The sequence below is a fragment of the Dendrobates tinctorius genome, unplaced genomic scaffold, assembly GCF_039654945.1.
Source record: "Dendrobates tinctorius isolate UK_male_01 unplaced genomic scaffold, ASM3965494v1 ptg000096l, whole genome shotgun sequence".
In the NCBI taxonomy this organism is placed as follows: Eukaryota; Metazoa; Chordata; class Amphibia; order Anura; family Dendrobatidae; genus Dendrobates; species Dendrobates tinctorius.
In genome coordinates, this window is record NW_027361764.1 from 1,003,523 (window position 1) to 1,024,182 (window position 20,660).

The 20,660-nt window shown below is 54.5% G+C and overlaps 1 protein-coding gene across 1 annotated transcript in view; it reads left to right on the forward strand.

Moving 5' to 3' along the window:
* Window positions 1-17,547, forward strand: part of LOC141098872 (peptidase inhibitor 16-like) — a 188,589-nt gene extending 171,042 nt beyond the window's left edge. The window contains exon 3 of the mRNA XM_073586827.1: window positions 17,530-17,547. Coding sequence (XP_073442928.1) covers window positions 17,530-17,547 — 18 coding nt within the window. The remainder of the gene's footprint in view (window positions 1-17,529) is intronic.
* The last annotated feature ends 3,113 nt before the right edge of the window (window positions 17,548-20,660 follow it).

Consider the following 20,660-nt stretch of genomic DNA (forward strand, 5'->3'; position numbering starts at 1 on the left):
CACACACGCCAGTCACATCCACACACACACGCCAGTCACATCCACACACACACGCCAGTCACATCCACACACACACGCCAGTCACATCCACACGCCAGTCACATCCACACACACGCCAGTCACATCCACACACACGCCAGTCACATCCACACACACGCCAGTCACATCCACACCCACGCCAGTCACATCCACACGCCAGTCACATCCACACCCACACGCCAGTTACATCCACACACAAACGCCAGTCACATCCACACACACGCCAGTCACATCCACACACACGCCAGTCACATCCACACACACGCCAGTCACATCCACACACACCAGTCACATCCACACACACGCCAGTCACATCCACACACACGCCAGTCACATCCACACACACGCCAGTCACATCCACACACACACACCAGTCACATCCACACACACGCCAGTCACATCCACACACACGCCAGTCACATCCACACGCACGCCAGTCACATCCACACACACACGCCAGTCACATCCACACACACACCAGTCACATCCACACACCAGTCACATCCACACGCACGCCAGTCACATCCACACGCACGCCAGTCACATCCACACGCACGCCAGTCACATCCACACACACGCCAGTCACATCCACACACACCAGTCACATCCACACGCACGCCAGTCACATCCACACACACGCCAGTCACATCCACACACACACACCAGTCACATCCACACACACGCCAGTCACATCCACACACACGCCAGTCACATCCACACACACCAGTCACATCCACACACACGCCAGTCACATCCACACACACGCCAGTCACATCCACACACACGCCAGACACATCCACACACACCAGTCACATCCACACACACGCCAGTCACATCCACACGCACGCCAGTCACATCCACACGCACGCCAGTCACATCCACACACACCAGTCACATCCACACACACGCCAGTCACATCCACACACACGCCAGTCACATCCACACACACGCCAGTCACATCCACACACACACCAGTCACATCCACACACACGCCAGTCACATCCACACGCACGCCAGTCACATCCACACGCACGCCAGTCACATCCACACACACCAGTCACATCCACACACACGCCAGTCACATCCACACACACGCCAGTCACATCCACACACACGCCAGTCACATCCACACACACACCAGTCACATCCACACACACGCCAGTCACATCCACACACACGCCAGTCACATCCACACACACACGCCAGTCACATCCACACACACACCAGTCACATCCACACACCAGTCACATCCACACGCACACCAGTCACCTCCACACACACCAGTCACATCCACACACACGGCAGTCACATCCACACGCACGCCAGTCACATCCACACGCACGCCAGTCACATCCACACGCACGCCAGTCACATCCACACGCACGCCAGTCACATCCACACACACACGCCAGTCACATCCACACGCACACCAGTCACATCCACACACCAGTCACATCCACACGCACACCAGTCACATCCACACACACCAGTCACATCCACACACACGCCAGTCACATCCACACGCACGCCAGTCACATCCACACGCACGCCAGTCACATCCACACGCACGCCAGTCACATCCACACGCACACCAGTCACATCCACACACCCACACCAGTCACATCCACACACACACGCCAGTCACATCCACACGCACGCCAGTCACATCCACACGCACGCCAGTCACATCCACACACGCCAGTCACATCCACACACACACGCCAGTCACATCCACACACACACGCCAGTCACATCCACACACACGCCAGTCACATCCACACACACACGCCAGTCACATCCACACACACACGCCAGTCACATCCACACACACACGCCAGTCACATCCACACACACGCCAGTCACATCCACACACACGCCAGTCACATCCACACACACGCCAGTCACATCCACACACACACGCCAGTCACATCCACACACACGCCAGTCACATCCACACCCACGCCAGTCACATCCACACGCCAGTCACATCCACACCCACACGCCACTCACATCCACACACAAACGCCAGTCACATCCACACACACGCCAGTCACATCCACACACACGCCAGTCACATCCACACACACGCCAGTCACATCCACACACACGCCAGTCACATCCACACACACCAGTCACATCCACACACACGCCAGTCACATCCACACACACGCCAGTCACATCCACACACACACGCCAGTCACATCCACACGCACGCCAGTCACATCCACACACACGCCAGTCACATCCACACACACACGCCAGTCACATCCACACACACACACCAGTCACATCCACACACACGCCAGTCACATCCACACACACGCCAGTCACATCCACACACACACGCCAGTCACATCCACACCCACATGCCAGTCACATCCACACACAAACGCCAGTCACATCCACACACACGCCAGTCACATCCACACGCACGCCAGTCACATCCACACACACGCCAGTCAAATCCACACACGCCAGTCACATCCACACACACACGCCAGTCACATCCACACACACACGCCAGTCACATCCACACACACACGCCAGTCACATCCACACACACGCCAGTCACATCCACACGCACGCCAGTCACATCCACACGCACACACCAGTCACATCCACACACACACGCCAGTCACATCCACACACACACGCCAGTCACATCCACACGCACACGCCAGTCACATCCACACACACACCAGTCACATCCACATGCACACGCCAGTCACATCCACACGCACACGCCAGTCACATCCACACACACACCAGTCACATCCACACGCCAGTCACATCCACACACACACCAGTCACATCCACACACATGCTAGTCACATCCACACACACGCCAGTCACATCCACACACACACCAGTCACATCCACACACACACGCCAGTCACATCCACACACATGCTAGTCACATCTACACACACGCCAGTCACATCCACACACACACCAGTCACATCCACACACACACCAGTCACATCCACACACACGCCAGTCACATCCACTAGTCACATCCACACACACGCCAGTCACATCCACACGCACACGCCAGTCACATCCACACGCACACGCCAGTCACATCCACACACACACCAGTCACATCCACACGCACACACGCCAGTCACATCCACACACACACCAGTCACATCCACACACATGCTAGTCACATCCACACACACACCAGTCACATCCACACGCACACGCCAGTCACATCCACACGCACACGCCAGTCACATCCACACGCACACACCAGTCACATCCACTCACACACCAGTCACATCCACACACACGCCAGTCACATCCACCAGTCACATCCACACACACGCCAGTCACATCCACACACACGCCAGTCACATCCACACACACGCCAGTCACATCCACACCCACGCCAGTCACATCCACACGCACACACGCCAGTCACATCCACACACACACCAGTCACATCCACACACATGCTAGTCACATCCACACACACGCCAGTCACATCCACACACACACACCAGTCACATCAACACACACGCCAGTCACATCCACACACGCCAGTCAAATCCACACGCACACACCAGTCACATCCACACACACCAGTCACATCCACACACACACGCCAGTCACATCCACACACACGCCAGTCACATCCACACACACACGCCATTCACATCCACACACACACGCCAGTCACATCCACACACACACACCAGTCACATCCACACACACGCCAGTCACATCCACACACACACGCCAGTCACATCCACACACACACGCCAGTCACATCCACACACACACGCCAGTCACATCCACACACACGCCAGTCACATCCACACACACACGCCAGTCACATCCACACACACGCCAGTCACATCCACACACACACCAGTCACATCCACACACACACGCCAGTCACATCCACACACACGCCAGTCACATCCACACACGCCAGTCACATCCACACACACACACCAGTCACATCCACACACACACGCCAGTCACATCCACACACACGCCAGTCACATCCACACACACACGCCAGTCACATCCACACACACACGCCAGTCACATCCACACACACACGCCAGTCACATCCACACACACGCCAGTCACATCCACACACACACGCCATTCACATCCACACACACACGCCAGTCACATCCACACACACACGCCAGTCACATCCACACACACGCCAGTCACATCCACACACACACGCCAGTCACATCCACACACACGCCAGTCACATCCACACACACACGCCAGTCACATCCACACACACGCCAGTCACATCCACACACGCCAGTCACATCCACACACACACACCAGTCACATCCACACACACACGCCAGTCACATCCACACACACGCCAGTCACATCCACACACAAACGCCATTCACATCCACACACACACGCCAGTCACATCCACACACACACGCCAGTCACATCCACACACACGCCAGTCACATCCACACACACACGCCAGTCACATCCACACACACGCCAGTCACATCCACACACACACCAGTCACATCCACACACACACGCCAGTCACATCCACACACACGCCAGTCACATCCACACACACGCCAGTCACATCCACACACGCCAGTCACATCCACACACACACACCAGTCACATCCACACACACACGCCAGTCACATCCACACACACGCCAGTCACATCCACACACACACGCCAGTCACATCCACACACACACGCCAGTCACATCCACACACACGCCAGTCACATCCACACACACGCCAGTCACATCCACACACACGCCAGTCACATCCACACGCCAGTCACATCCACACACAAACGCCAGTCACATCCACACACACATGCCAGTCACATCCACACACACGCCAGTCACATCCACACCCACGCAAGTCACATCCACACGCCAGTCATATCCACACCCACACGCCAGTCACATCCACACACACACGCCAGTCACATTCACACACACGCCAGTCACATCCACACACACACGCCAGTCACATCCACACACACCAGTCACATCCACACACACACCAGTCACATCCACACACACACGCCAGTCACATCCACACGCCAGTCACATCCACACACCAGTCACATCCACACGCACACCAGTCACATCCACACACCAGTCACATCCACACGCACACCAGTCACATCCACACACACGCCAGTCACATCCACACGCACGCCAGTCACATCCACACGCACGCCAGTCACATCCACACGCCACCCACATCCACCAGTCACTCACATCCACCAGTCACATCCACACTCCACTCACATCCACACTCCACTCACATACACACGCCACTCGCATCCACCACTCACAGTCACATCAACACGCCTCTCACATCCACCAGTCACATCCACACTCCACTCACATCCACCAGTCACATCCACACGTCACATCCACACGCCATTCACATCCACCAGTCACATCCACACGCCACTCACATCCACCAGTCACATCCACACGCCACTCACAGCCACATCCAACACGCCACTCACATCCACCAGTCACATCCACACACACGCCAGTCACATCCACACGCACACCAGTCACATCCACACGCACACCAGTCACATCCACACACACACCAGTCACATCCACACACACCAGTCACATCCACACACCAGTCACATCCACACACACGCCAGTCACATCCACACGCCAGTCACATCCACACACCAGTCACATCCACACGCACACCAGTCACATCCACACACACGCCAGTCACATCCACACGCACGCCAGTCACATCCACACACACACGCCAGTCACATCCACATACACGCCAGTCACATCCACACACACGCCAGTCACATCCACACGCACGCCAGTCACATCCACACGCCACTCACATCCACCAGTCACATCCACACTCCACTCACATCCACACACCACTCGCATCCAACACTCACAGCCACATCCAACACGCACGCCAGTCACATCCACACTCCACTCACATCCACCAGTCACTCACATCCACCAGTCACATCCACACTCCACTCACATCCACACTCCACTCACATCCACACGCCACTCGCATCCACCACTCACAGTCACATCAACACGCCTCTCACATCCACCAGTCACATCCACACTCCACTCACATCCACCAGTCACATCCACACGTCACATCCACACGCCATTCACATCCACCAGTCACATCCACACGCCACTCACATCCACCAGTCACATCCACACTCCACTCACATCCACCAGTCACATCCACACGCCACTCACAGCCACATCCAACACGCCACTCACATCCACCAGTCACATCCACCAGTCACATCCACACGCCATTCACATACACAAGCACCACTCACATCCACCACTCACACACACCAGTCCCATCCACACGCCACTCACATCCACAAGCACCACTCACATCCACCACTCACACACACCAGTCCCATCCACATGCCACTCACATCCACCAGTCACATCCACACGCCACTCACATCCACACACCACTCACACACACCAGTCACATCCACACACACACCAGTCACATACACCAGTCACATCCACACACACGCCAGTCACATCCACATGCACGTCACATCCACACACACACGCCAGTCACATCCACACGCACACGCCAGTCACATCCACCAGTCACATCCACACACACGCCAGTCACATCCACACGCATGCCAGTCACATCCACATGCACGCCAGTCACATCCACACACACACGCCAGTCACATCCACACGCACACGCCAGTCACATCCACCAGTCACATCCACACACACGCCAGTCACATCCACACGCACACGCCAGTCACATCCACCAGTCACATCCACACACACGCCAGTCACATCAACACACCAGTCACATCCACACGCATGCCAGTCACATCCACATGCACGCCAGTCACATCCACACGCACACCAGTCACATCCACACGCACGCCAGTCACATCCACACGCACGCCAGTCACATCCACACACACGCCAGTCACATCCACACACACACCAGTCACATCCACCAGTCACATCCACACGCACACGCCAGTCACATCCACACGCACACCAGTCACATCCACACGCACGCCAGTCACATCCACACGCACGCCAGTCACATCCACACGCACGCCAGTCACATCCACCAGTCACATCCACACGCACACCAGTCACATCCACACGCCAGTCACATCCAGACGCACGCCAGTCACATCCACACACACACACCAGTCACATCCACACACACACCAGTCACATCCACACGCACACACCAGTCACATCCACCAGTCACATCCACACGCACACGCCAGTCACATCCACACGCCAGTCACATCCACACCCACGCCAGTCACATCCACACACACACACCAGTCACATCCACACACACACCAGTCACATCCACACGCACACGCCAGTCACATCCACACACACACGCCAGTCACATCCACACACACACCAGTCACATCCACACACACACACACCAGTCACATCCACACACACACGCCAGTCACTTCCACATGCACACGCCAGTCACTTCCACACGCACACGCCAGTCACATCCACACGCACCAGTCACATCCACACCCGCGCCAGTCACATCCACACACACCAGTCACATCCACACACACGCCAGTCACATCCACACGCACACCAGTCACATCCACACACACACCAGTCACATCCACACACACACCAGTCACATCCACACACACGCCAGTCACATCCACACACACACCAGTCACATCCACACACACACCAGTCACATCCACACACACGCCAGTCACATCCACACACACGCCAGTCACATCCACACACACGCCAGTCACATCCACACACACACCAGTCACATCCACACACACACCAGTCACATCCACACACACGCCAGTCACATCCACACACACACCAGTCACATCCACACACACACCAGTCACATCCACACACCAGTCACATCCACACACCAGTCACATCCACACGCACACCAGTCACATCCACACACACACCAGTCACATCCACACACACACCAGTCACATCCACACACACGCCAGTCACATCCACACGCACACCAGTCACATCCACACGCACACCAGTCACATCCACACACCAGTCACATCCACACGCACACCAGTCACATCCACACACACGCCAGTCGCATCCACACGCACACCAGTCACATCCACACGCACACCAGTCACATCCACACACACACCAGTCACATCCACACACACGCCAGTCACATCCACACACACCAGTCACATCCACACACACACCAGTCACATCCACACACACACGCCAGTCACATCCACACGCCAGTCACATCCACACGCACACCAGTCACATCCACACACCAGTCACATCCACACGCACACCAGTCACATCCACACACACGCCAGTCACATCCACACGCACGCCAGTCACATCCACACACCAGTCACATCCACACGCACACCAGTCACATCCACACGCACGCCAGTCACATCCACACACACCAGTCACATCCACACACACGCCAGTCACATCCACACACACACGCCAGTCACATCCACACACACCAGTCACATCCACACACACGCCAGTCACATCCACACACACACGCCAGTCACATCCACACACACCAGTCACATCCACACGCCAGTCACATCCACACACACACGCCAGTCACATCCACACGCCAGTCACATCCACACACACGCCAGTCACATCCACACACACGCCAGTCACATCCACACACACACCAGTCACATCCACACACACGCCAGTCACATCCACACACCAATCACATCCACACACACGCCAGTCACATCCACACACACGCCAGTCACATCCACACGCACACCAGTCACATCCACACACACACCAGTCACATCCACACACACGCCAGTCACATCCACACACACACCAGTCACATCCACACACACGCCAGTCACATCCACACACCAATCACATCCACACACACGCCAGTCACATCCACACACACACCAGTCACATCCACACACACGCCAGTCACATCCACACGCCAGTCACATCCACACACACGCCAGTCACATCCACACGCACACCAGTCACATCCACACACACGCCAGTCACATCCACACGCACACCAGTCACATCCACACGCACGCCAGTCACATCCACACGCACACCAGTCACATCCACACACCAATCACATCCACACGCACACCAGTCACATCCACACACACGCCAGTCACATCCACACACACGCCAGTCACATCCACACACACGCCAGTCACATCCACACGCACACCAGTCACATCCACACACACACCAGTCACATCCACACACACGCCAGTCACATCCACACACACACCAGTCACATCCACACACACGCCAGTCACATCCACACACCAATCACATCCACACACACGCCAGTCACATCCACACACACACCAGTCACATCCACACACACGCCAGTCACATCCACACGCCAGTCACATCCACACACACGCCAGTCACATCCACACGCACACCAGTCACATCCACACACACGCCAGTCACATCCACACGCACACCAGTCACATCCACACGCACGCCAGTCACATCCACACGCACACCAGTCACATCCACACACCAATCACATCCACACGCACACCAGTCACATCCACACACACGCCAGTCACATCCACACACACGCCAGTCACATCCACACACACGCCAGTCACATCCACACGCACACCAGTCACATCCACACACACGCCAGTCACATCCACACGCACACCAGTCACATCCACACGCACGCCAGTCACATCCACACGCACACCAGTCACATCCACACACCAGTCACATCCACACGCACACCAGTCACATCCACACACACCAGTCACATCCACACACACGCCAGTCACATCCACACGCACGCCAGTCACATCCACACGCACGCCAGTCACATCCACACGCACGCCAGTCACATCCACACGCACACCAGTCACATCCACACACACACGCCAGTCACATCCACACGCACGCCAGTCACATCCACACGCACGCCAGTCACATCCACACACACACGCCAGTCACATCCACACGCACGCCAGTCACATCCACACACACACGCCAGTCACATCCACACGCACGCCAGTCACATCCACACGCACGCCAGTCACATCCACACACACCAGTCACATCCACACACACACCAGTCACATCCACACACACACGCCAGTCACATCCACACACACACGCCAGTCACATCCACACACACGCCAGTCACATCCACACACACAAGCCAGTCACATCCACACACACACGCCAGTCACATCCACACACACACGCCAGTCACATCCACACACACGCCAGTCACATCCACACACACGCCAGTCACATCCACACACACGCCAGTCACATCCACACACACGCCAGTCACATCCACACCCACGCCAGTCACATCCACACGCCAGTCACATCCACACCCACACGCCAGTCACATCCACACACAAACACCAGTCACATCCACACACACACGCCCGTCACATCCACACACACCAGTCACATCCACACACACGCCAGTCACATCCACACACACGCCAGTCACATCCACACACACGCCAGTCACATCCACACACACGCCAGTCACATCCACACACACCAGTCACATCCACACACACACCAGTCACATCCACACACATGCTAGTCACATCCACACACACGCCAGTCACATCCACACGCACACACCAGTCACATCCACACACACACCAGTCACATCCACACGCACACACCAGTCACATCCACACACACACGCCAGTCACATCCACACACACGCCAGTCACATCCACACACACAAGCCAGTCACATCCACACACACGCCAGTCACATCCACACACACACGCCAGTCACATCCACACACACACACCAGTCACATCCACACACACGCCAGTCACATCCACACACACGCCAGTCACATCCACACACACGCCAGTCACATCCACACACGCCAGTCACATCCACACACACACGCCAGTCACATCCACACACACACGCCAGTCACATCCACACACACACGCCAGTCACATCCACACACACGCCAGTCACATCCACACGCACGCCAGTCACATCCACACGCACACACCAGTCACATCCACACGCACGCGCCAGTCACATCCACACGCACACGCCAGTCACATCCACACGCACACGCCAGTCACATCCACACACACACCAGTCACATCCACACGCCAGTCACATCCACACACACACCAGTCACATCCACACACATGCTAGTCACATCCACACACACGCCAGTCACATCCACACGCACACACCAGTCACATCCACACACACACGCCAGTCACATCCACACACACACCAGTCACATCCACACACATGCTAGTCACATCCACACACACGCCAGTCACATCCACACACACACCAGTCACATCCACACACACGCCAGTCACATCCACTAGTCACATCCACACACACGCCAGTCACATCCACACGCACACGCCAGTCACATCCACACGCACACGCCAGTCACATCCACACACATGCTAGTCACATCCACGCACACGCCAGTCACATCCACACGCACACGCCAGTCACATCCACATGCACACACCAGTCACATCCACACACATGCTGGTCACATCCACACACACGCCAGTCACATCCACCAGTCACATCCACACACACGCCAGTCACATCCACTAGTCACATCCACACACACGCCAGTCACATCCACACACACACGCCAGTCACATCCACACACACACGCCAGTCACATCCACACACATGCTAGTCACATCCACACACACGCCAGTCACATCCACCAGTCACATCCACACACACGCCAGTCACATCCACACACACGCCAGTCACATCCACTAGTCACATCCACACACACGCCAGTCACATCCACACACACACGCCAGTCACATCCACACACACACGCCAGTCACATCCACACACAAATGCCAGTCACATCCACACACGCCAGTCACATCCACACACACGCCAGTCACATCCACACACACGCCAGTCACATCCACACACACACCAGTCACATCCACACCCACGCCAGTCACATCCACACACACACGCCAGTCACATCCACACACACGCCAGTCACATCCACACCCACACGCCAGTCACATCCACACACACACGCCAGTCACATCCACACACACACGCCAGTCACATCCACACACACACGCCAGTCACATCCACACACACGCCAGTCACATCCACACCCACGCCAGTCACATCCACACGCCAGTCACATCCATACCCACACGCCAGTCACATCCACACACACGCCAGTCACATCCACACACACGCCAGTCACATCCACACCCACACGCCAGTCACATCCACACACACACGCCAGTCACATCCACACACACACGCCAGTCACATCCACACACACACGCCAGTCACATCCACACACACGCCAGTCACATCCACACCCACGCCAGTCACATCCACACGCCAGTCACATCCATACCCACACGCCAGTCACATCCACACACACGCCAGTCACATCCACACACACGCCAGTCACATCCACACACACGCCAGTCACATCCACACCCACGCCAGTCACATCCACACGCCAGTCACATCCATACCCACACGCCAGTCACATCCACACACACGCCAGTCACATCCACACACACGCCAGTCACATCCACACACACGCCAGTCACATCCACACACACACGCCAGTCACATCCACACACACACGCCAGTCACATCCACACACACACGCCAGTCACATCCACACACACACCAGTCACATCCACACACACACGCCAGTCACATCCACACACACACACCAGTCACATCCACACACACACGCCAGTCACATCCACACACACACGCCAGTCACATCCACACACACACGCCAGTCACATCCACACACACACCAGTCACATCCACACACACACGCCAGTCACATCCACACACACACGCCAGTCACATCCACACACACGCCAGTCACATCCACACACACGCCAGTCACATCCACACCCACGCCAGTCACATCCACACACACACCAGTCACATCCACTCACACGCCAGTCACATCCACACCCACGCCAGTCACATCCACACACACACCAGTCACATCCACACACACGCCAGTCACATCCACACCCACGCCAGTCACATCCACACACACACCAGTCACATCCACCCACACGCCAGTCACATCCATACCCACACGCCAGTCACATCCACACACACACGCCAGTCACATCCACACACACGCCAGTCACATCCACACGCCAGTCAAATCCACACACACGCCAGTCACATCCACACCCACGCCAGTCACATCCACACACACACCAGTCACATCCACACACACGCCAGTCACATCCACACACACACCAGTCACATCCACACACACACCAGTCACATCCACACACACACGCCAGTCACATCCACACGCCAGTCAAATCCACACACAAATGCCAGTCACATCCACACACACACACCAGTCACATCCACACACACACACCAGTCACATCCACACACACACCAGTCACATCCACACACACACCAGTCACATCCACACACACGCCAGTCACATCCACACACACACGCCAGTCACATCCACACACACGCCAGTCACATCCACACACACACCAGTCACATCCACACACACGCCAGTCACATCCACACACACACGCCAGTCACATCCACACACACGCCAGTCACATCCACACACACGCCAGTCACATCCACACACACGCCAGTCACATCCACACACACACACCAGTCACATCCACACACACACGCCAGTCACATCCACACACACACGCCAGTCACATCCACACACACGCCAGTCACATCCACACACACACGCCAGTCACATCCACACGCCAGTCAAATCCACACACAAATGCCAGTCACATCCACACGCACACCAGTCACATCCACACACACGCCAGTCACATCCACACACACACCAGTCACATCCACACACACGCCAGTCACATCCACACACACACGCCAGTCACATCCACACACATGCCAGTCACATCCACACACACGCCAGTCACATCCACACACACGCCAGTCACATCCACACACACACACCAGTCACATCCACACACACACGCCAGTCACATCCACACACACACCAGTCACATCCACACACACGCCAGTCACATCCACACACACACGCCAGTCACATCCACACGCCAGTCAAATCCACACACAAATGCCAGTCACATCCACACACACACACCAGTCACATCCACACACACACCAGTCACATCCACACACACACCAGTCACATCCACACACACGCCAGTCACATCCACACACACACGCCAGTCACATCCACACACACGCCAGTCACATCCACACACACACCAGTCACATCCACACCCACGCCAGTCACATCCACACACACGCCAGTCACATCCACACACACACGCCAGTCACATCCACACACACGCCAGTCACATCCACACACACGCCAGTCACATCCACACACACGCCAGTCACATCCACACACACACACCAGTCACATCCACACACACACCAGTCACATCCACACACACACCAGTCACATCCACACACACACGCCAGTCACATCCACACACACGCCAGTCACATCCACACACACACGCCAGTCACATCCACACACACGCCAGTCACATCCACACACACGCCAGTCACATCCACACACACATGCCAGTCACATCCACACACACACCAGTCACATCCACATACACACGCCAGTCACATCCACACACACACGCCAGTCACATCCACACACACACCAGTCACATCCACACACACAAGCCAGTCACATCCACACACACGCCAGTCACATCCACACACACACCAGTCACATCCACACACACGCCAGTCACATCCACACCCACGCCAGTCACATCCACACGCCAGTCACATCCATACCCACACGCCAGTCACATCCACACACACGCCAGTCACATCCACACACACGCCAGTCACATCCACACACACGCCAGTCACATCCACACACACGCCAGTCACATCCACACACACACGCCAGTCACATCCACACACACACGCCAGTCACATCCACACACACACGCCAGTCACATCCACACACACACCAGTCACATCCACACACACACGCCAGTCACATCCACACACACGCCAGTCACATCCACACACACACGCCAGTCACATCCACACACACACGCCAGTCACATCCACACACACACGCCAGTCACATCCACACACACACCAGTCACATCCACACACACACGCCAGTCACATCCACACACACACGCCAGTCACATCCACACACACGCCAGTCACATCCACACACACACCAGTCACATCCACACACACGCCAGTCACATCCACACCCACGCCAGTCACATCCACACACACACCAGTCACATCCACACACACGCCAGTCACATCCACACCCACGCCAGTCACATCCACACACACGCCAGTCACATCCACACACACACCAGTCACATCCACACACACGCCAGTCACATCCACACCCACGCCAGTCACATCCACACACACACCAGTCACATCCACACACACGCCAGTCACATCCATACCCACACGCCAGTCACATCCACACACACACGCCAGTCACATCCACACACACGCCAGTCACATCCACACGCCAGTCAAATCCACACACAAATGCCAGTCACATCCACACACACGCCAGTCGCATCCACACGCCAGTCAAATCCACACACACGCCAGTCACATCCACACCCACGCCAGTCACATCCACACACACACCAGTCACATCCACACACACGCCAGTCACATCCACACACACACCAGTCACATCCACACACACACCAGTCACATCCACACAAACGCCAGTCACATCCACACACACGCCAGTCACATCCACACGCCAGTCAAATCCACACACACACACCAGTCACATCCACACACACACACCAGTCACATCCACACACACACCAGTCACATCCACACACACACCAGTCACATCCACACACACACCAGTCACATCCACACACACGCCAGTCACATCCACACACACACGCCAGTCACATCCACACACACGCCAGTCACATCCACACGCCAGTCACATCCACACACACACACCAGTCACATCCACACACACACCAGTCACATCCACACACACACCAGTCACATCCACACACACACCAGTCACATCCACACACACACCAGTCACATCCACACACACGCCAGTCACATCCACACACACGCCAGTCACATCCACACCCACGCCAGTCACATCCACACGCCAGTCACATCCACACACACACACCAGTCACATCCACACACACACCAGTCACATCCACACACACACCAGTCACATCCACACACACACCAGTCACATCCACACACACACCAGTCACATCCACACACATGCCAGTCACATCCACACACACGCCAGTCACATCCACACCCACGCCAGTCACATCCACACACACACCAGTCACATCCACACACACGCCAGTCACATCCACACACACACGCCAGTCACATCCACACACACGCCAGTCACATCCACACACACACCAGTCACATCCACACACACGCCAGTCACATCCACACACACACGCCAGTCACATCCACACACACACCAGTCACATCCACACACACACCAGTCACATCCACACACACGCCAGTCACATCCACACACACACCAGTCACATCCACACACACACCAGTCACATCCACACACACACCAGTCACATCCACACACACACCAGTCACATCCACACACACACCAGTCACATCCACACACACGCCAGTCACATCCACACCCACGCCAGTCACATCCACACACACACCAGTCACATCCACACACACACCAGTCACATCCACACACACGCCAGTCACATCCACACCCACGCCAGTCACATCCACACACACACCAGTCACATCCACACACACGCCAGTCACATCCACACACACACGCCAGTCACATCCACACACACACCAGTCACATCCACACACACACCAGTCACATCCACACACACGCCAGTCACATCCACACACACACCAGTCACATCCACACACACACCAGTCACATCCACACACACGCCAGTCACATCCACACACACACGCCAGTCACATCCACACACACACCAGTCACATCCACACACACACCAGTCACATCCACACACACACCAGTCACATCCACACACACACCAGTCACATCCACACACACGCCAGTCACATCCACACACACACGCCAGTCACATCCACACACACACCAGTCACATCCACACACACGCCAGTCACATCCACACACACGCCAGTCACATCCACACACACACGCCAGTCACATCCACACACACACCAGTCACATCCACACACACACCAGTCACATCCACACACACACCAGTCACATCCACACACACACCAGTCACATCCACACACACACCAGACACATCCACACACACACCAGTCAACATAGATGTTGGATTAACCCTTTACACTGGGCGGCTTTCATCAGCAGCATCTCTCTAAGGCAGTGTTCACATTGGGCTTTTTTGCTGCTTTTTATGCTAAATTTCAGCTGCTTTTTCCAGAACCAGCAAATCCTATGAGACTTCAGAAATGTCACGCACACACTTTGTTTTTTTGTCATCAGGATTTGCTGAAAATACCCTGCAAGTACACCGAAAAGTCATTGAGAGCAGGATGTGACCCAGAGCTCTGCTCCGTCTAGATGGCAGGCTGCACGGCTTCATGATGTGACCATACAGCCTGTCGTCCAGCAGAGACACTGAGCAGCGACCCCGAACCCAGACTCCATGCACTTGAACGGGGGCCCAAACATGCCGTGTTTACCATGCTGTCATGTGTAGAAAACCGCTTCTGATCGGCGGTAAAAGGATCACCGCCGGTAAGAGCCACGGTTACAACACTGTCAAATCGGAGGTAGAAAGTTTATCTCCGGTCATTGGTGTCAGCTGATGGGACGGCTGCCGACGCCCGCTCCCGCTAATAACAGTGAGAGCTGACGGCAGGGTTCCCTTTGTATTTTTGATAACCAGCCAGACAAAACTCACAGCTGGGGGCTGCAACATTCAGCTGTCAGCTTCTGCAAGGCTGGTTATCAAGAATAGAGGGGTCCCCACGCTGTATTTTTTAACCCCTCTCTGACATCAGATGTACAATCCCGTCCATGTGCCCTGGGCCTGTCTGACCATGGATGGACTTGTACGTCACAGCAATCGGCCGCGCACAGGGGTGGTGTGTGACCCGATTGTCACAGACCGCTCCTGGCACTTTAACCCTCGGAATACTGCGATCGAACATGATTGCAGCATTCCAGGAGCAGGCATAGGGTGGACAGCCCCTCTGCCTTTGGATTGGAGACCCCGCGGCGTGACGCGAGGTGCCGATCGCTGGCATAGAGACCCAATGTCGTCATGAATATTTGAATCAACGTACACATATTTGGTATTGACGCGTCCATAACGACACGACCTATAAAACTGTCCCACTGGTTAACCCCTTTAGTGAAGACCATAAAAAAAACCAAGGCAAGAAACAACGCTTTATCATACCGCCAAACAAAAGGTAGAACAGCACGGTGGCTCAGTGGTTATCGCTGCAGCCTTACAGCGCTGGAGTCCTGGATTCAAATCCCACCAAGGACAACATCTGCAAGGAGTTTGTATGTTCTCCCTGTGTTTGCGTTGGTTTCCTCTGGGTTCTCTGGTTTCCTCCCACATTCCAAAGACATATTGATAGGTAATTTAGATTGTGAGCCCCATCGGGGACAATGATGATAATGTGTGCAAACTGTAAAGCGCTGCGGAATAAGATTGCGTGTTATTCTAATAATATAGCGCTATCTAAACGATGGATATAAATAACCAGGGTACCGCTGAGAACTTCATCTTGTCCCGCAAAAAACAAGTCCCCCACACAGCGTCATCAGCGGAAAAATAAATAAAAGTTATAGCTCGCAGAATAAAGCGATGCAAAAATAATTATTTTTTTCTATAAAATTGTTTTTATTGTATAAAAGCGACAAAACATAAAAAACGCTATAAATGATGTATCGCTGTCATCGTACTGACCCGAAGAATAAAACCGCTTTATCAATTTTACCACACGCGGAACGGTGTGAGGCTATGTGCCCACGTTAGCGGTTTAAAACTGATACAAAACCGGACTTTCTTGCCCCCATACAGTAATAGCATCCACCATTTCTGCCCCCATACAGTAATAGCGTCCACGATTTCTGTCCCATACAGTAATAGCGTCCACCATTTCTGTCCCATACAGTAATAGCGTCCACGATTTCTGTCCCATACAGTAATAGCATCCACGATTTCTGTCCCATACAGTAATAGCATCCACCATTTCTGTCCCATACAGTAATAGCGTCCACGATTTCTGTCCCATACAGTAATAGCGTCCACCATTTCTGTCCCATACAGTAATAGCGTCCACCATTTCTGCCCCATACAGTAATAGCGTCCACGATTTCTGTCCCATACAGTAATAGCATCCACCATTTCTGCCCCCATACAGTAATAGCGTCCACCATTTCTGTCCCATACAGTAATAGCGTCCACCATTTCTGTCCCATACAGTAATAGCATCCACCATTTCTGCCCCATACAGTAATAGCGTCCACGATTTCTGCCCCCATACAGTAATAGCATCCACCATTTCTGCCCCCATACAATAATAACATCCACCATTTCTGCCCCCATACAGTAATAGCATCCACCATTTCTGCCCCCATACAGTAATAGCCCCCATACAGTAATAGCATCCTCCATTTCTGCCCCATACAGTAATAGCGTCCACGATTTCTGTCCCATACAGTAATAGCGTCCACCATTTCTGCCCCCATACAGTAATAGCATCCACCATTTCTGCCCCATACAGTAATAGCATCCACCATTTCTGCCCCATACAGTAATAGCGTTCACCATTTCTGCCCCATACAGTAATAGCGTCCACGATTTCTTCCCCATACAGTAATAGCATCCACCATTTCTGTCCCATACAGTAATAGCGTCCACCATTTCTGCCCCATACAGTAATAGCGTCCACGATTTCTGTCCCATACAGTAATAGCGTCCACCATTTCTGTCCCATACAGTAATAGCATCCACCATTTCTGCCCCATACAGTAATAGCGTCCACGATTTCTGCCCCCATACAGTAATAGCATCCACCATTTCTGCCCCATACAGTAATAGCGTCCACGATTTCTGCCCCCATACAGTAATAGCATCCACCATTTCTGCCCCCATACAGTAATAACATCCACCATTTCTGCCCCCATACAGTAATAGCATCCACCATTTCTGCCCCCATACAGTAATAGCATCCACCATTTCTGCCCCATACAGTAATAGCATCCACCATTTCTGCCCCATACAGTAATAGCGTCCACCATTTCTGCCCCATACAGTAATAGCATCCACCATTTCTTCCCCATACAGTAATAGCATCCTCCATTTCTGCCCCATACAGTAATAGCGTCCACCATTCTGCCCCATACAGTAATAGCATCCACCATTTCTGCCCCATACAGTAATAGCATCCACCATTTTTGCCCCATACAGTAATAGCGTCCACCATTTCTGCCCCATACAGTAATAGCATCCACGATTTCTGTCCCATACAGTAATAGCATCCACCATTTCTGCCCCATACAGTAATAGCGTCCACGATTTCTGCCCCCATA